We start from the raw sequence: 21,231 nt of genomic DNA on the forward strand, positions 1-21,231 counted from the left end.
ACACTCAAGATTCCTTAGGAGAAAAAATTTCAGTTACAATATTACTACACAAAAGTGTCCAATTTATAAAAAATAATGGTTCCTTATTAAGTTATAATTTGGTTTTCATGAGATTTTATTTATTTTTAGGATCGTCCCAAAACATGTAAATAATTAAGGTTTTTTGTAATATGGAGTTAGCGTTTAGCTAAGCGATAAGTCACTTTATTGTAATGGACGACGATTATCCTTTCCTAAAGCGATCTTTTAATTAAATGATGAGAACAGAAATCAAACAGATTTAATCTATTTCGTAGTTTGCGACGTCTTACGAAACTGCAGCTGAATCACGTTATATATGTATGTATGGCTCACGGCAGCTCACGATCAGGCACTGAAAATTTCCAGTAATGAGTTTGCTGATCATCTTTACGGCTGTATTGGCCGTAGTTTCGGCACAGACAGCCACTAATAGATTCCCTGATGACTTTCTATTTGGGGCTGTAACATCCGCATATCAGGTGGAAGGAGCCTGGAAGGAAGATGGTAAGCTTAGAAACATTAATTGCACTCCGTCGCAAAGTAACAAAGGACAAAAGAAAACTGTGCATTCTAAGACGTTCCATTACATTTATTTTTTACAATAATGTATGTGCTCAGTAAATTCCATGTTGTTGTTTTTCCGTTACATAATCAATAAAAAATTTCTATGACAATAGTTATAGGTTTCTTCATATACTGTGATGTTCTTGCATGTCTGTACAGGCAAAGGAGAGAGCATTCAGGACTACTTTTTCCACAACCATCCGGAATATACCACAGGAGACACCGGGGACGTCGCCTGCGATTCTTACCACAAGTACCAGGAGGACGTGCAGATGTTGAAGGCACTCAACGTAAGTAAACTTTCCAAAGCGGAAAAGACTAATTTCTGCTCATGGACACTTCAAATCAGCATCTGCCTTATTTTCTCTTCAAGTCATTCAACATAAAATGCTCATATTTTAGTTACCCAATTTTCTTGCCGTACAAAGTGCTCCAAAACTACAGAACCAGTATCTTTCCTCGAAAACAAACCGTTAATTTCATGCACAATTTGCTTTGGGTAAATATATAAGAGCAAATCAAAGGGTGAACCACATTTAAGCGGAAATGGGTTAAATCTAGGACTTGAAAGATCTAATATCGGGGAGACTAAAGTTCTCTCAAGCTATAGAAGAAAGAAAATGTCCGTCTTAGCCAGCAATTAGATTAATCAAATAAAATATAAGGAACATTCCAGCAGTAGTTCAGTTGCAATAGACGATGAAGAACAAAGTATAAGAATTTCGGGAATATAAAAAAGAAAGGAAGGGAGAGTATTGTATAAAGTCCCGTCAAAGAGAAGTTCATTATACATGGAAATAAGACCCGAAACAGAAAAGAAGAAGTAGTATAACTTCGGTGTCACTTGCAAAGAAATCTCTCTATGATTCGAGTTAACAGATTTAAGAAAACCATGGAAAACACTATTGTGACCTAAAGGCATCTGAACCCCGCTCCTCGAGTATGCCTGTTTAAGCAGTGGTCCACATGTCCTTTCTTCCGATACTTGTCACTTATTTTCATAGGTATTCATGTAATGTACAGAAACACGGATATACAGTGTATCTCCATTCCTCTGTGGATCACGTGTGTCTTTGTGGCGAGACAGTCACAATACTGAGAGCTTGTAGAGATTCTTGGTGTGATCGTGTTACTACGAACGACTGTGGAAATGAAGAAAAGAGAGTCGAAGAAATCTAACGCAGCCGCTTAGCCTACTTTTATTTCATACAGCGGAAAAAGCCTACGATAGTAGCTTTTCCGTGTGAATGTTATAGGCCAGAGGGGCTCTACTGCTAAAAACTCACCGAATGAAACAGAAAATGCTTCCATAAGGAACAAATTCCAGACAGACGTTCATATTGTAACCTCCCCCTCACTTATCGACCTTAATGACAGTGAAAAATTAAACCGCGTGTACCTAATAGAAATTTGGGAAAAGCAATCGTCACCGAAGTTAATCTGTCGGTAAAGAGGGAGGAAAGGGTTAGATCTAAATGAAAGGAAAAATGCAAATGAAACTGGTGGAAATTAATTTTGAAAAGGGGTAAAGTTAATAAAGGAAGTAAATGTGCGGCCGTTACAATATCAGGAAATCATTCTAACACAGAATTTCTTTAGAGGCGTAGGGATTGAGAGAAATACTCCTTAAAACAGCAAGGTAACTTGTTTTCGCGAAGAGAGAAATTTATTGTGATTGTATTCCATAATACACGAGAAGGGGTAGTTCAGTAGTCAACAAATTTCAGCAGTGTGTCTGAAACGGATCGAAAAATTGACGAATGTAGATTTTTCAGGAATAACGTAAATGCCAAGAGCCAGCGTTGAAGTAACAAGCGCGAAAACAATGACTGCAGACAATTTTCTGTGATTCAGTTTATTCTGATATCAACAAATAAAATATAGATTTAAAGTTACTATCAGAATTTCTGTCCGCTAATGCTTACCTTAACAGGATGAAAAGACCTAATAGAGTTATAATGAGTATTATGTACCGAAACACCCATTTACGCTGATCAGCCAGAACATTATGACCACCGACCTACCGTCGATATAAACTCGTCCAGGCGATACCAGCGTCATCTGGCAAGGAATAACAGCTAACCACCCACACGAACGGCACATGTACACTACAGACCATTAAAATTGCTACACAAGAAGAAATGCAGATGATAAACGGGTATTCATTGGACAAATATAATATACTAGAACTGACATGTGACTACATTTTCACGCAATTTGGGTGCATAGATCCTGAGAAATCAGTACCCAGAACAACCACCTCTGTCATAAATAACGTCCTTGATACGCCTGGGCATTGAGTCATACAGAGCTTGGATGGCGTGTGTAGGTACAGCTGCCCATGCAGCTTCAACACGATACCACAGTTCATCGAGAGTAGTGACTGGCGTATTGTGACGAGCCAGTTGTTCGGTCACCATTGACCAGACGTATTCAATTGGTGAGAGATCTGGAGAATGTGCTGGCCAAGGCAGCAGTCGAACATTTTCTGTATCCAGAAAGGCCCGTACAGGACCTGCAACTTGCGGTCGTGCATTATCCTGCTGAAATGTAGGGTTCCGCAGGGATCGAACGAAGGGTAGAGCCACGGGTAGTAACAAATCTGAAATGTAACGTCCACTGATCAAAGTGCCGTCAGTGCGAACAACAGGTGACCGAGACGTGTAACCAATGGCATCCCAGACCATTACGACGCGTGATACGCCAGTATGGCGATGACCAATACAAGCTTCCAATGTGCGTTCACCGCAATGTCGCCAAACACGGATGCTACCATTATGATGCTGTAAACAGAACCTGGATTCATCCGAAAAAATGACTTTTTGCCACTCGTGCATCCAGGTTCGTTGTTGAGTACACCATCGCAGGCGCTCCTGTCTGTGATGCAGCGTCAAGGGTAACCGCAGCCATGGTATCAGCGCTGATAGTTCGTGCTGCAGCAGAGGTCGTCGAACTGTTCGTGCAGATGGTTATTGTCTTGCAAACGTCCCCATCTGTTTACTCAGGGATCGAGACGTGGCTGTACGATCCGTTACAGCCATGTGGATAAGATGCCTGTCATCGCGACTGCTAGTGATACGAGGCCGTTGGTATCCAGCACAGCGTTCCGTATTACCCTCCACAACCCACCGATTTCATATTCTGCTAACAGTCATTGGATCTCGACCAACGCGAGCAGCAATGTCGTGATACGATAAACCGCATTCGCGATCGGCTACAATCCGACCTTTATCAGGGTCGAAAACGTGATAGTACGCATGTCTCCTCCTTATACGAGGCATTAAAACAGCGTTTCACCAGGCAACGCAGGTCAACTACTGTTTGTGTATGAGAAATCGGTTGGAAACTTTCCTCATGTCAGCACGTTGTATATGTCAGCACCGGCGCCAACCTTGTGTGAATGCTCTGAAAAGCTAATCATTTGCATATCACAGCTTGTTCTTCCTGTCGGTTAAATGTCGCGTGTGTAGCGCGTCATCTTCGTGGTGTAGCAATTTTAATGGCCAGCAGTGTAGTATTAGTAAGAGTGTTGTCTCTGCGTTGAATGGGAAAGGCGCTTGATCTGTCGAGTTTGTTCGAGGGCAGATGATGACGGCCCGGAGGCTCGGCAATAGCATTTTGGAAACTGCACGACTTTTCGGGTGTTCGAGGAGTGCTGTGGTGGGTGTCTTCAACACGTGGTGAAACCACATTCAGAGGTCGTGGGGCTGTGCGGCCACCTCTCATTACAGACGCCGGTCATCTTTGGCCGGGCAGACTGGAAAAACCGGAAAGGCTGCGAAATGTGGCAGAACTAACATCAGACTTTAATGCTGGGCAGAGTACAAGTGTGTCTAAAGCCACCGAGCACTCCTAACGATAGGTCTCCGCATCTATGCATATGCCGATTTAACACACGATATCGGAAACTACGGCTGAAATGGGCCCCGACCATCCGCACTGGATGACGTCTGTGTCCGGATGTGGCGCCACCTCCCTCCAGCGACCTACCGAGTCCCAATTGCTTCCATGCCACGACGCATAGCCGCTGTTATCAGTGCTAAAGGTGGACTTATCAGCTTTTAGGCAGGTGGTCATAATGGTCTGACTGATCAGTGTATATTCATTAGGTCTATAAACTGTAACAGTTACTTACACGCTTTAACTGCCAAATATTCTTCATCCTCTTTTCGACATAATCATCATATTAGGCTGTGTAGCTGCACAAAATTTCACTTTCTTATTACCTTGTAGATCCTTTCAAATTAGTCTTGGTCGTCCGTCCTGTTGATCTTCGTCCTTCGTACGATACGAGGGCTGTCCAGAAATTAAGTTACGATTGATCGTGAAATGAAAATCAGAAATGTTTCATTTGTAACAGTTAGCTACACCTTTCAGCCACTTCTCTACGTAGTCGCCGTTCTGACTCAGACATTCGTCGTAGCGTTGTACCAACTTTCCAATACCCTCATCATAGAAGGCAGCCGCCAGTGCTTTCCGCCAGTTCTCTACGCTGGCCTAAAGCTCGTTGTCTGTGCCAAAATGTTGTCTTCATAGCCAGCGGTTCGTTTGAGCAGAGATGAAACTCAGTGGGAGTCAATTACGGGCTGTATTGTGGGTAACCAAACATTTCCAATTGAAACGATGCAGGAACATCTTCATTGCCCCTGCAGAATGAGGCTGAGAATTGTCTTGAAGAAGAAACCGCGCGACAGTTATGTAATGTTGGTTGCATAGCTTCAGGGGAAAATTCTCACCAGGCCCTCGTACTTGGCGGGAGACACTATTTTCTATAACATCTTTACGCGCTCACTCAGAGCTCAGGAATGAAAAGAGCGGCATAATTCTACCTAGAGTCATACTAGAGACACTGCCCAACACATCTTTGCAAAGCTTTATCGGATTTTCATAGTCGATTCCATTTCGCGACCGATCGTACTTTCTGGACAGCCCTCGTACTTCTTTTGGAGATCACGAGAGAGATGCATTCTACATAACAAAAATTATTCATTTTCTTCTGTAGTTGTGTATGTGTTTTAGCAGTATTAATATTTTTGTGTGTATTTTCAGAGGTAACTGTAACCAGTCGCCTTTTGAGATCACAGAAGGATCACAGAAGGAGACTGGTTGCCGTTATCTCTGGAAACCTCTACTCACCACATTCATAGTGTTCCACATCCATAATGGATAAAGTTCTATTACGTTTGTATCTGAAGTCCTGCCCTTCCCCCGTTTCTTCCGACTATCACACACTGATGTGTCTTTCCCTGGAACCAAAATCTCACTTTTTTACAGCATGATATGACTAGTCATTACTTTGTCCAGTTCCATAATAGCCTTCTCACTTTACAAATGTGTGCAAATTTTTTCATTATGCAACTAGAACACATTACTTTTTTTCCAAAGTGCGTTTCTTCGCAGAAAAGTAAATTTTATGCAAGTAAATTAAATTAATTTACCTATTTCGCTTTTTTCCACTTACTACTTTGCGCGAAATTAGCTCTAGTTCCCTAACTACTATCTTTGGATTACGTTCGTCGAAATAGCAACAGGTAATCCGAATAACTTTCTTCATCTACTGGAACCGGTTGACGACTTATAGTGCCGGTAGTACTCGTAAATTGTGTGTGCAGGTCTTAACAGAAGATGTACTTCAGTTGGTCACTGAAAAAAATAAAGTACAAAGTTATTCGGTGAAATTCACGAATACAGAAATACCAGTCACTTATGGATGAAGTAAATGTGAAGTGCAGGGAAGTTTAAGACGAAATGGTTCCGTAAGAAATGTGAAGAAATCACAAAAGAAATGATTGTCGGAAGGAATGCCTCAGAATGTTGAATAGTCAAAACAGCACTCGATGAAATTAAAAGCAAGGCTGGTAACAACAGTCCAATGAGATTTCCACAGCTCAATACAGAAGTGAGAGGGGATAGGTGGAAAGAGTACACTGAGAGCCCATTTGACGGGGACAACTTGTCCACGTGACAGAAGAAGAAACAGGAATTGGTATAGAAGAGATAGGGCACCCAGTATCAGAATCAGTATTCAAATGACATTTGGAAGCCTTAAAATCGAATAACACAGAAGGAATAGATAACCTAAAATCATTGGGAGAAGTGGTAACAAAACAACTGCTTAGGTTGGTGTATAGAATCTATGAATCTGGCGATATACCATCGAACTTTCAGGATAACATTATCTACACAACTCCGAACATTGCACGAGCCGACAGATGAGAGAATTATTGCACAGTCACCTTAATAGCTCACGAATCCAAGTTGATGACAAGAATAATAAACAGTAAAACGGAAAAGAAAATTGAAGGTCTGTTATCTGATAACCAGTTTCGCTTTAGGAAAGGTAAAGGCACCAGACAGACAGTTGTGACGTTGCCTTTAGTAATGGAAGCCAGATTAAAGAAAGATAAAGACACGTTCATAGGATTTGTCGACCTAAAAAAGCGCTCGACAATGTAGAACGGGGCAAGGTGTTCGAAGTTTTGAGAAAAATAGTGATAAGCTATATGGAATGACTATGAATATACAATATGTACAAGAGCCAAGACGGAATAATAAGAGTGGGAGAACAAGAATAAAGTGCTAGAATTAAAAAGGGTGTAAAACGGGATGTACTAGAGGGAGCTGTTGAGGGTAGAAACTGTAGAGGAAAACAGAGATTGAAATACATCCAGCAAATAATTGAGGACGTAATTTACAAATGCTACTCTGAGAGGAAGAGAATAGTACAGGAGAGGAATTCGCGGCGGGTTGCATCAAACCAGTCAGGAGATTGGTGACTCAAAAAATAAAAAAAGGAAAAAAGTTCTTAATTTTTAATGTCCGCTGCCGTATCCAGTGATCTGCTTAAGAAAATGCGAGGTTACCTTGTTGCTAATTACAGAAATTTCCCTCTCGCATACTTCATACCTGTCATTGTCTACTTCTAAATATCTGCTCATTGCACTTGTAACTTTTCAGAAGACAAATAAATAATTTCAGGATCGTTTCCCAGAATATTTTCTTTTGTATTTTCCAAAGACAAGGTGGTTCAATTTTAAATATTCTCAATTATTTTGATTTGTTAGTCAGAACGTAAAACTATTTATCTAATAATAGGCATCATTTGTGATATATTGTTTGATCTTCTACCAAGTGACTTGTAATATATTGACCAATCAGGTGATTATAGCTTTAAATGTATATATCATTCTCTGAGTTCAGCATTACTACGTAAATTAAAAACCAAATATCAGGTATCAGCGCCCAACCCATTTGTTGCGACTAATAATGTGATGTGATTGAACAGGCGGGCGTGTATCGATTTTCGATTTCCTGGTCACGTGTATTACCTACCGGGGACCTCGATGTTATCAACCAAGCTGGTATCGATTATTACAACAACCTCATCAATGAACTACTCGCCAACGGAATTCAGCCTCTGGTAAGTAAGAAGTATTCACAGGTTTTTTCCTCTCTTACAATAAACGTCTCTCATATTTACAAACACCTATAAACAAAATATGGGTTCCTTGGGAATTTTGTCAATATGAAGAAATATACAACACTGCTTTCACGGAGCAATAATTAAATTAATTGTCCGTTCCTGACGTAGAAGAATAGAGTGCGAATTTTTCCTTACTATTGTTTGGGTATTGTTGACTGAAACTCTTATCGAATTGGATTATCTAGTTCACTGCCAATCTGAGCATTGCCCATATACAGTTCATCTGTTTCAAATGAAGACCGACGAACAATAATTTTGATTGTGATATTCGGGCAGTCCGAAGCATATATTGTGAGCGGAACACCCCACACATGTGAACTGGGTCACGGTAGAAATTAAGGGCGATTGTTGCCAAAATTAATTTGAGAAGCTAATATTTCCGTGCGTATTTGGCAGTACGGTGGGCATAGTGTCCAGAGAGACAAGAAAAGGCATTACAAATGCTTTAGCTATACCATTGTGAGTTACTTTCCCTGTACATCTACATCTACATGATTACTCTGCTATTCACAATAAAGTGCCTGTCAGAGGGTTCAATGAACCACCTTCAAGTTGTCTCTACCGTTCCACTCTCGAACGGCGCGCGGAAGAAACGAGCACTAATATTTTTCTGCGTGAGCCCTGATTTCTCTTATTTTATCGTGATGATCATTTCTCCCTATGTCGGTGGGTGCTAACAGAATGTTTTCGCAATCGGAGGAGAAAACTGGTGATTGAAATTTCATGAGAAGATCCCGTCGCAACGAAAAACGCCTTTGTTTTAGTGACTGCCACTCCAATTCACGTATCAAGTCTGTGGCACTATCTCCCCTATTTCGCGATAATACAACATGAGCTGCCCTTCTTTGTACTCAATGTTCCGTGATGATGGATAAAATGTAACTGGAGTGAATGCAGCTTACAGCGGAGAAAACCATAACTAAGTAGAGAATTGTGTTAGAGTGGTATCAAAAAAGTAATTTATGTGAAGGTGCAGACGTTCGTATGATACAGCGAAACGTCTCTGAGTAGCAGTACTGTATTCAAGGACATTGTAGCTGAATGGTTTAGTCTCAGGACTATTCCATAGGAAAAAAACGACCGTGAAAAATCTATGCACATTAGGCCCAGAAGGTAATGGAGCACACAGTTAGTTAACTAATGAGACGAAGCAAAATTGATGGTACATTGTGCTTTGGGTACCGTCGACCTCGAGATATGTACAGATAAAACACGCAAGATTTAGGTAAGGTAGGATTGCGAAAGAAATCCTCTCTATCTTTTTCAACCGCATCAATCAGGACTGATGATTCAGGGAAACGCCGCAAATTTAAATCCGGATGACCTGAAGGAGAGTTGTATCCCTGTCTTGCATGCTGTATCCGGTATCTTAAGCAGTGTGCCACTTCCCACGGCAAGAGACAAAGCAGTGTTAACAGTAAGACAAATATTACTATTTGGATAATGGGATAAGAGGTCAATAGTTGCTCTGCAACAGTAGGAAGTATGTTTCTGTAATATGAGTCGTAATATCAAACAAGCAGTAGTAATTAAGATACACAAAAATATGGTATTACTAGTTTATCATCCGGTGCTTCGCTCGATTTTGTGGTCTGCACAGATTTTTTCTTCCTTTTAATCATATTTCTATATTTTTCACAAATTTGCAACACCTTCTAAGCTTTTCACCCTAATTAACACAAGAAGCATTGTCTTCTTCGAATGTACTCCTGTTCGAAAATCGTTTCTGATAGCTGGAGTTCAATGATTTCGTTAAGCATGCCTTTTGCGTTCTTCTGGTGATATTTCCACAAAAACATTCATCCCCTAACATATATTTCTTTACATCTAACTGAGAAGTGAAATACCAGTTTTCATAGATTTCACTTCAAGAATTTTTTGATATTAAGAAATATTTTCTTAAACATTTTCATCCCCTATTTCTCTCCCTTGGGGGTTGAATTTCCAAAAACAGTGGAATATGTGTTTCCCTACTTCTAACAGAGGAGCAAAATACGAATATCATTGATTGGCTTTAAAAATGCTTTCATAAAGAAATAGTTTCATAAAATTTTTCATCTTGTTTTTCAGTCTCTTAGGGGGTTGAATTTCCAAAGACACTGAAATATGTATTTCTTTATTTCTAAGCGAGAAGTCAAATATTAGTTTTCAAAGATATAGCGTTAAAAATCTTTAGTAGTTCTTTAATAAATCTTTATTGTCAAAAACTCTATCACTCATTACTTTACGCCGTCAGTAGTTCAATCTCCCAAAATTCTGAAACACGAAGTTTTGTTTTTTATTTCTGACTTAGAAGCCAGACATCGGTTTTCGTAGTTCTGACTTCAAAATTTTCTTAATAGCTACATATTTTCAAAATGAATTTCATCCCCTGCTTCAACCCTTTGGAGTGGAAGTCCGAAAAGTCCCCTCTTAAACTATGCCTACAGTATAAGATCGACAGCCTCTACAAATTTCAAGTTTGGTTTGGAGTCAGCGATGATGTGTAAGTGAATCAATCTTGGCCTATTTCACCCCCTTATCGGTTGAATTTTCTACAGAAGTGTAGCGTGTTTTTTTTTATTTTCTAACGAAGAAGCCAAATAAAAACAATCGTAGATTTAGTTTCAAAAATGCCTGAATATTGAAATATTCCAATAAAAACTTTTATCCACTATATCCATCACCTAGGGGGCTGAGTTTCCATTTTCCAGTTAATACTTGTAACCGCGAAGCCAAATTCAAAGTTTTATAGATTTAGTTTTAAAAATGCTTTCATAGTAGAAATTATAGAGATATACACATACACTATCCCCATTCTTCACTGTGGAAGTGAAACTGAACCCGACATAGTTATAGGTGGTCGGGTCAAAACTGTACACCAACACTTCTTCTCCCATTCAGGTCCATCGTAAATTTTACAAATTTCTTCCACAGTCAAATTCCAACAGAGACTCCTGTTCGACTACAGAGCATATCCTATATCGAGTCTGTGGAGACCACAGGCTATATTCGTACCAAGAGTTCTTGGTACCTCTTACCTGGTCATCAAATTGTTAGAAACCGACCGGAAAGAATAGTAAAAAGTGTTAGAAAGATAGCTAATGTTACATATTCTGGACATGACCTATAAGGTCGATCAACGAATACTTCGATTCTGAAACATACATGAAATAGCGACTCTAGGGCAAATTTGACTTATGACCATGGGTTGCCTACATTCAGGGGAAGGGTAAATGATCTTTGACCTCTGACCTTGATCTTGACTCATCCTTATCATGGACATTATCAAGCAATAAAATCAATCAATGAAACAATCAACAAAATAACTAAAATACTATTAAAAATCCAACTAGCTCTGTGTCTAATTTTCCACAGCACCATCTGTCAGAAACCGATAAGTAGAAAATATTGAAATGATGTGCAGAAATGGGAACAGATATGCAGTAAAAATTACTTAACCTCCACTTGAAATCGAAAATATTCGTTTTTTTCGTAAAACCGAAAGATATTTATTATTTCCTAGAGATATTTAGTTACTTCCGCTGTTATATTAAAATGATGCATAAAAATTATGTTATTTTGGAAACAATTCATAATGTAGCACTTCATTCCGTCTCCTCTAATGAAAGCCTGTATTTTAGTCCCCATTGGAAAGAAACAACCAATTACAGTGTATCACCATACTGATTTTATCCAGACGTATCAGAACGACCTGAATTATTTATCAAAAATTATGCGTCTCACTTAAAACATTATCTGAACTGTGCAAACAACGGAAAGGTTGTCAGCTATGTTTTCATTAATGATTTCAAAAAATCAATTGGGGACTGGCTCACCAGACACATTGGTGAATTTCATCAGAAGCTGTATTGTATCATTCACTATAGAATATAGGAGTAATTATGTAACGTAATCTTCATAAATAGTTAAAATCAAAATCTGATTATAAAATGTAATTAAAAAATTAGGAAAACATATATGTTGAATATGAGTTTTATGTTAAATACTATTATGGAAGTCCTGAAAAATGGGACATCACTGAAGTGCTGATTTATGTGCCAGTTGTATACTGTCAGCAGCACAAGTCTGCACTGGTAAAAACGTTAGAAGTTCGATCTGTGTAGCACCCTTGGTGTACAATACAATAGAACTGCAAGTAAACTATTTTCCACATTTATGGCTCTTGTCAAATATCACAATATTCTTTCCCAGTCTGCAAAAATGCATAAATAATCCAAAAGAGTGCATCTCAAACTGGTGTCAAAAGCATGGACTCTAATGTAAGTACCCCAACAGTATTTTCATGCTGAATCATATTTGACCTGCTAAAGAGGCAGGTGAACATCTTAATGGAATATGAGAACGAGTATAAACCATACTCTCCATTAAAAAGCAGTGCTTGCTTATGCAACGAATTGGTCAGTATGAACTGGCAGGGAGCTGGGGTCTGGCAGTAAGGTGCTCAGCGATAATAAAATAGTATCTGAAAGAAAATTACTTTTGAATGCATTACGGGAACAGTTGTGATCAATGTCTTATAAATAATTACTATTAAAAACAGTCTTGATCACGATTTATTTAACAAGGTGACCGGTTTCGACCACTACTGTGGTCATCTTCAGACCATTGAGTAGGAAACTTTTTCTGTTGGAGAATCACTAGTGATTCTCCAACACATAAATAAGAAAATTAGTATTAAAACCTTAACTTCGCATACACGACTGTGAAGCAGCCAAATGGAGTTACTAATTCACTAACACGCTAACATGTGTAACCATGGAAAACAGAATATTTACAATACTGTACACGTCTACGAAATAGACTGAGGACGTTAGCAACAGAAACCCAGGTAACTTAAAGAACTAGAGGACGTGGATTAAGGAATTACAGTAACAGCTCAGTTTCTCGACAAATTCAGGCATATGCACACACACAGATATATATTTATGCCATTACCACTATGGAACGGTGATCTGGAATGTATGGTGACAGAAGAAAACAACACAAGCCAAGATCGCTAAAAAAAGAGTTTCATTGAATGACCAGGTTCGACAGAGCTATGCCGTCATCTAATCTTTTCCGTGTGTGTGTGTGTGTGTGTGTGTGTGTGTGTGTGTGTGTGTGTGTGTGTGTGTGTGTGTGTTGGGGCTTAAGGACGCTCAACGTCGAGGTCATCAGCGCCCTGACACTGTTAAAAGAAACTTATGTGGACTAATTTAGTAAAATGGAAGCATACACGCAAAGAAAGAGGGGGAAAAGATTAAAAATGAGTAGAGCCTCGTCGCGTCTACGTGGCTGGAAGGAAGTACACCAAACACGCGTTGTGGGCTTGTCAGTCATTTAGAGCCACTCATCCTCCCACCGACGCATGACTCGTGAGCTCAACAGCGAGGTGTGTGCGTGCAGGGGGATGGCGCACTTAAATACTTGCGGATCGAGACACGCCTCCTTGGCTGCGAGATCTGCCCTTTCGTTCCCAGCAATACCGACGTGCCCTGGAACCGAGCAGAAAGCCACCTCCTTCCCCAGCCGTTGTAGTTGGAGGAGGGCATCCTAAATGGTCTGGACTATTTTATCTGATGGATACAAACATTGTAATGAGTGAAGGGCACTTAGTGACTCGGAACAGACAAGAAATTTAGGACGGGAAGAGCGTCTCATCTGCTCCCGTGCCAGCAAGATCGCAGAAAATTCTGTATCAAAGACTGTAAACGCTTGAGGCAATCGGACCTTGAGGACACAATCTGGGAAAGCAACAGAGCAACCAACGGAATTCCTCTGTTACGAGCCATCTGTAAAAACAGCAACATAGTTGTGGCGCTCAGATAAAATACCAGAAAATATTGCATTAAAAATGGAAGCAGGAGTGCAATCTCTCTTGTACCGCACCAAATGTAAAATCACTCTGGGCCTCTCCAGTAACCAAGGTGGCAGGCAGTTAAAATACTGGATTTGGAACCGCACGGGATCCACACCGAGGGACTCCAACACACGTTGCACATTTATCCCAAACGGCATCGTGGCTTGGGGATGGTGGGCAAAAGACGGTCCAGAGACGGATGAGCAACTATATGGTGAGCGGGTGAGGTTGGAGCTGCAAGAAACGTACACACCTGGCACACCAGGAGGAGCTGCCGCCGGATGGTAAGTGGTGGTTCCCTGGCCTCAGCACAGAGGCTGGGTATGGGACTGGTCCCTCGGGCAGTCGAATACCTGCATGGTGGACAGCTTCAATGATCCGCAAATAAGAGGGCCTCGCTGACCCACACACCGTGCATTCGTAGTCCAGCCGCGAATGCACAAAATCCCGATAAAACTGGAGGAGACGCTCCCTGTCCGCTCTCCAATACCTGTGGTTGAGGCACTTGAGGATGTTCAGTGCCTTCAGGGTTCTGGCGCTCAAGTATTGCAGGTGTGGCAACCATGATAATCTGGAGTCAAAAATGAGGCGCAGAAACCGCACTGTGTCTCTAAAATATAGGATATGAAATGAAATGATCGTATGGCATTGTTGGCCGGGAGGCCCCATGCGGGGAAGTTCGGCCGCCGTATTGCAAGTCCTTTTTAGTTGACGCCACTTCGGTGACTTGCGAGTCAATGATGATGAAATGATGATGAACACACAACACCCAGCCATCACGAGGCAGAGAAAAATCCCTGACCCCGCCGGGAAGCGAACCCGGGACCCCGTGCGCGAGAAGCGAGAACGCTACCGCAAGACCATAAGCTGCGGACAATATAGGATAATGTCCCCTATATGCAAGGCAGGAAATTAAAAGGACGACGAGAACGATTAAAATGAATACACACACACTTACCGGCAGATAACTGAAAACCCGTCTTTGCAGCCTACTCCTCTAATTGCCGCACTGCAAGTTGCAACTGATGGCTCGCCGTTGCAACACTGTAAGAGGAACAGAAAACAGGAAAGTCGTCCACAAATAATGAGCACTGTACTAGACTCCTCACCTTAGATCTTATACTGTTGACGGCTGTGGCAAAGAGGGTAACACTTAAAACACTGCCCTGAGGGACACCATTCTCCTGCTCAAATTTATCAGACCGTGTGTGACCAACTCGGGACCGAAAAAAAAGCTGGGACAGGAAACATCGAATGAAAATGGGGAGGTGGCCACTAAAGCCCCATTGATGCAGTTGTGTGAGAATACAGTGTCTCTAAGTAGTATCGTACGCCTTACTGATATCAAAGAATATGCCGAAATGCTGATACAGTAATGTTGACGGAGGCATTGTCGACTGTGGAATGAAATTTTGGGAATCCACACTGAGAGCGGCTAAGGAGTTGCCTGGTCTCTAAAGCCAGACCAGACGACGGTTAACCATCCGTTACCACACAGTTCGTCAAGACAATACTCCGATAACTACTGGGACATGAGTGGTCCTTTCCTGGTTTGAGGAGAGGGATTAGAATTGCCTCCCTCCACGAGTTGGGGAAGACACCTGTCTGCCATATTAGTTTAAAACATTCGTGTAGGATTTCCTTTGACGCCGCTGGCAGTTGTCAAAGCATGCAGTACCGGATGTGGTCGTGACCGGTTGCAGTGTCAGAAGTCTCAGTGTCGATTCGAGCTCCCACATGGAAAAAGCGGAGTTGTAGCCCTCAGAACTGTTCCCTCTCGACAGTCGCACGGTTGCAACGAAACGCTGGATCCTGGCCTGCATTGGCAGTAGCTTGTGCAAAATGGTCAGCCACCTTTTCCTTTAACATATTGTTCACCAATTCTGCAAGTCGTTTCCCACTATCATGAAGACGAGAGTGGCTTAGCGTCGTCCCTCGTAAATCACGACCAGCAATTAACGCCAAGAAGAAATGGAGCTCACCGTCGATCCTGTATCAGCACAATGCGAATCATAGACAGTGTACGCGGCCATGTCCACCATCCATGGCAGCAGTAACATGCCGAAAGTTCAGCTCCACGGTATGGTCCATCATAGCGCAGGCAGGGCAAGGCTGCAACTCCCCAGTAGGTGAAGGCTTGGCCTGCGACATAAACGTCTGTCGTATAGACATGATGAGCAAATGTGCAAACCGCGATATCACTCGAGGATCCACGAAAACAATCACACACCACCAGATTCGTGTGAGCTGCGTGCACACTTAAATCCCTTGCCGAGTCGAAAAGGCTCCGCCATTCGAGAAGCGAAGGAAACGATAATAACACTAGGCAAAGTGTTTCCGTAAGCACATTACTTTGATATAATCCTGCAGATGAAGTACAATATGTGGCTGTCAACAGTGAGTTTTACTTTAAAAACTATAGCGCAAAACTAGAAAACCGCGAAATAAATCAAGTACTAATTTAATACTGCGGCAGGCGCGCTGAAGTCAATTACGCCAGCGGTTGCGTGCTGCAGTTAGTCCCGCCTAACATCAAATATAACTTAATTGATTTTTTTTATTTCTCTTGTAGCATTTATAGAAGAGGTTCTGAGCTACAAGTAAGATCGTTGTAACAACAGATTTCAGTGCTATTATATGTCTTCATTGAAGCAAGTCTTACAAAAATGTCTTGTGAAGAGAAACGGAAATATCGTATAGTTATAATAAAGAACAAGACATTCAACTAAGAAAAAACTATCGGTAACACGTACCAAGAATCACACACTTTGTACCTCTGGAGAAGCTCTGCAGTCCTTACAGGTCGCAGTGTTGTGGCTGTGTTGCTTGCAAACAGATCCTTTGTAACTGTTGCAACTCACAGTAGTTTTGTTATTTTTTTTACCACCACAAGGATAGCACCTTCTACACGTTCTAACTACCTCTTCGTTACTTACGAGGATTGATCTATAGAGTGACAGAAATCCTTGGGTGTCCCTTAGTAAATTAAAGAGTTGAGCCCCTTCTTTCAACTTTCTCTCTATTAGAGCCAAGGCCAGGTTTGTGAGGTACGTATTTCTTCTGAACCTTTTATCTGGGATATTTGCGAAGAGCTGCACTTCGGATTTAATTCCAGCAAAATTTTGAATTCCAGCAGTATCAAGATGCAGGAAAAACAAGGTCAAGAGACATCTTTTCCTTGTCCTCTGAGTGCGGTACACATGTAATCAACAGTATCAACTTCAGCTGAGGTTGCATTGTAGTCCAGGTTTACAACAGACCTTCCTGTACTAGTGTCTATTTCATCAGTTTCATGCATTGACGACAGAAAAAGCACAGCCTTGTTTCTTCTCGTTGGGCTCGAAACAAGACAGAAGTCATCTTGAAGTACGAAAAGCCTGTTTTCAGTTTCTCGCGATCTCTTTGGTGAAAATTCGGGAGGAATTCCCTTCTTGTTCTTTTTCACTGTCCCTATGAAGATTAGCCCATTTTCTAGAAGATAGTCCTAAAGGGTAAATACTATAATAGTTGTCCATAGTTAATTCCTGTGAGTGCCCTTCATTGTTTTAACTAATCACTTGACAATATCCACAGTCTGGTTACATGCAATATATGGCCCAGGATTCTGTCTGCCGCAGTATTTCCATTCGATTAGTTTTTTGTTCTTCTGTAAGCATCCGTGGGACCCATCTGGCACAGACTTTGCGATAACCAAGATCTTTCCAAAGCATTACAGTGGACATTCAGCCTTACACACAATTCTCTGCTCGTTATCCGCCGATTGGCGCGGACGAGTTGATCAGGACGCTCTTCATTGCTGTGCAGAGTCGACCGGGCCGCGGTTTGTCATGAACACTGTTTTCACCACTTTGAAAATGCCGTACCCATCGCCTCACACTGCTCACGTCTGTTTAACGTCTCCATTCACCATTAGCAAGCGTCGATGCGTCGATGGATTTCAATCGCCGCAATTTCTTCAGCAGTGAGAAATTCAGTCACACATCGCTGTTTCATATGCGCATTCATGTCAGACTCCATTTTGGGACAGTCCTGTGCTGGCACAAACTATCACAGAACAACGGAACCACCTGAAAGTGAAAGAGGAAGGTTCAAGCATTAGTACTACACCAACGACATCTGGTGCGGACATCCTACGTCACAACATAAAAATAGGAGGTTTTACTTTCGAAACGATCCTCGTATTCAAAGTAAAACTCATCTTAAGTAGCTGCTCATTACTAATTTATTTGTCACGTACTGCGATCAGATGTTGGTTTTGAACTATTTATGGAAGTATATCACATATTCCAGTATTCCAGATTGACTGATACATAGCTTCCGATGGAATTTGGTGATGCAACAAACAATTTTTGAAGTCAGTAATGAAATCGATATTTCTTACATAATTGAGGTGTTCTAGGCGAGGAAATACTTCAGACGTAATATTTTTGATAAATGCTTCTGACTCTTTAGAGCACAGCCAAGATTGTACTTCATTTTCATGGGCTCTTTCATTTTAATAGCAGCTTAAATACTAGCTTCTCACTGTGTCTTTATGCGATTTTGTGTAAATATCGCAGAAATAATGAAATTTTGTCCAATTTTACCAGTCATTAATATTACTCTCTGATTAGTTGTAAAAGCAGTGGGACGGCATGCGGTGTAAGACCCAATTAAGTTATCTTGGATATTTTTAAATTTATGTGTGGAAGCTACATTCTGATTTGATTTTCACACAATATTTCAAAAATATGATGTGATCGGTTTGAGAGAAGAGAAGGGTGTGTGACTGTGGGGAGGGGTGAGTATAAAGCATAATTCAGCTAGTTGGATATTTAAAATCTATTTCATTACTTTATTGCTTGATTGATGGGTTTTATTCATTGATAATGTCACTAATAAGGACATCTCAATTTCAAGATTAAAGGCAAACGTCATTGACCCTTGCCCCTGAATACAGGCAACACAAAGGTCAAAGGCTGAATTTGTCCTAGGGTTGCCATTGTATTCCAACTCACATTGTACGATGTAATGACATCTGTGGTAAAACCATTGCTAATATCCAACTGTATCCTTGTTGCATGTAACCAACCGCTCCTCTCTCACACTGTTGTTTTTTCAATGGGCCCCACAACCTAGATTTACAGTGGTTTACTGGTTGAAATCCCCTTTTCTAACTGATCTTCATCCTTAATGGATGATGAAAAATCGACAAAGAAGTCAGAGTGCAACGTCATCTTAGGCTTAAGGTTGTTGCTGTAAGAACAGATGTAATTAACATATCAAGCTATATACACTCCTGCAAATGGAAAAAAGAACACATTGACACCGGTGTGTCAGACCCACCATACTTGCTCCGGACACTGCGAGAGGGCTGTACAAGCAATGATCACACGCACGGCACAGCGGACACACCAGGAACCGCGGTGTTGGCCGTCGAATGGCGCTAGCTGCGCAGCATTTGTGCACCGCCGCCGTCAGTGTCAGCCAGTTTGCCGTGGCATACAGAGCTCCATCGCAGTCTTTAACACTGGTAGCATGCCGCGACAGCGTGGACGTGAACCGTATGTGCAGTTGACGGACTTTGAGCGAGGGCGTATAGTGGGCATGCGGGAGGCCGGGTGGACGTACCGCCGAATTGCTCAACACGTGGGGCGTGAGGTCTCCACAGTACATCGATGTTGTCGCCAGTGGTCGGCGGAAGGTGCACGTGCCCGTCGACCTGGGACCGGACCGCAGCGACGCACGGATGCACGCCAAGACCGTAGGATCCTACGCAGTGCCGTAGGGGACCGCACCGCCACTTCCCAGCAAATTAGGGACACTGTTGCTCCTGGGGTATCGGCGAGGACCATTCGCAACCGTCTCCATGAAGCTGGGCTACAGTCCCGCACACCGTTAGGCCGTCTTCCGCTCACGCCCCAACATCGTGCAGCCCGCCTCCAGTGGTGTCGTGACAGGCGTGAATGGAGGGACGAATGGAGACGTGTCGTCTTCAGCGATGAGAGTCGCTTCTGCCTTGGTGCCAATGATGGTCGTATGCGTGTTTGGCGCCGTGCAGGTGAGCGCCACAATCGGGACTGCATACGACCGAGGCACACAGGGCCAACACCCGGCATCATGGTGTGGGGAGCGATCTCCTACACTGGCCGCACACCACTGGTGATCGTCGAGGGGACACTGAATAGTGCACGGTACATCCAAACCGTCATCGAACCCATCGTTCTTCCATTCCTAGACCGGCAAGGGAACTTGCTGTTCAAATGGCTCTGAGCACTATGGGACTCAACTGCTGAGGTCATTAGTCCCCTAGAACTTAGAACTAGTTAAACCTAACTAACCTAAGGACATCACAAACATCCATGCCCGAGGCAGGATTCGAACCGGCGACCGTAGCGGTCTTGCGGTTCCAGACTGCAGCGCCTTTAACCGCACGGCCACTTCGGCCGGCGGAACTTGCTGTTCCAACAGGACAATGCACGTCCGCATGTATCCCGTGCCACCCAACGTGCTCTAGAAGGTGTAAGTCAATTACCCTGGCCAGCAAGATCTCCGGATCTATCCCCCATTGAGCATGTTTGGGACTGGATGAAGCGTCGTCTCACGCGGTCTGCACGTCCAGCACGAACGCTGGTCCAACTGAGGCGCCAGGTGGAAATGGCATGGCAAGCCGTTCCACAGGACTACATCCAGCATCTCTACGATCGTCTCCATGGGAGAATAGCAGCCTGCATTGCTGCGAAAGGTGGATATACACTGTACTAGTGCCGACATTGTGCATGCTGTGTTGCCTGTGTCTATGTGCCTGTGGTTCTGTCAGTGTGATCATGTGATGTATCTGACCCCAGGAATGTGTCAATAAAGTTTCCCCTTCCTGGGACAATGAATTCACGGTGTTCTTATTTCAATTTCCAGGAGTGTATGAAGCGCTGAAGCACAGAATTATCGTCTCAGTCAGTTATAAATACCTCGCAGAAACCTGATGACCACACAGAGCTTCGTTCCGCACGTCAAACCAGTGTTTGGCCGCCTATCATTGTATTGATAGCACATTTTGACCATTTTTCCCACTTGTTAAACTCTGCTTTCAATTCTACATTCTGCAACAATTCCAGAATTGGATTCCGAGAAATTCCAGTTAATAAACTAACCTTTATGTCTTAAATGATCACAAATCTACACGGTCTTGGCGTGCATCCGTGCGTCGCTGCGGTCTGGTCCCAGGTCGACGGGCACGTGCACCTTCCGCCGACCACTGGCGACAACATCGATGTACTGTGGAGACCTCACGCCCCACGTGTTGAGCAATTCGGCGGTACGTCCACCCGGCCTCCCGCATGCC

The 21,231-nt window shown here is 42.4% G+C and overlaps 1 protein-coding gene across 1 annotated transcript in view; it reads left to right on the top strand.

Moving 5' to 3' along the window:
* The first annotated feature begins 298 nt into the window (after nucleotides 1-298).
* Nucleotides 299-21,231, top strand: part of LOC126198973 (myrosinase 1-like) — a 63,556-nt gene continuing 42,623 nt past the window's right edge. Inside the window, exons 1-3 of the mRNA XM_049935632.1 lie at nucleotides 299-525; nucleotides 745-875; nucleotides 7,871-8,005. Of these exons, the coding sequence (XP_049791589.1) occupies nucleotides 390-525; nucleotides 745-875; nucleotides 7,871-8,005 (402 nt within the window). The 5' untranslated portion in view covers nucleotides 299-389. The remainder of the gene's footprint in view (nucleotides 526-744; nucleotides 876-7,870; nucleotides 8,006-21,231) is intronic.

This window comes from Schistocerca nitens, chromosome 8, assembly GCF_023898315.1.
Source record: "Schistocerca nitens isolate TAMUIC-IGC-003100 chromosome 8, iqSchNite1.1, whole genome shotgun sequence".
In the NCBI taxonomy this organism is placed as follows: Eukaryota; Metazoa; Arthropoda; class Insecta; order Orthoptera; family Acrididae; genus Schistocerca; species Schistocerca nitens.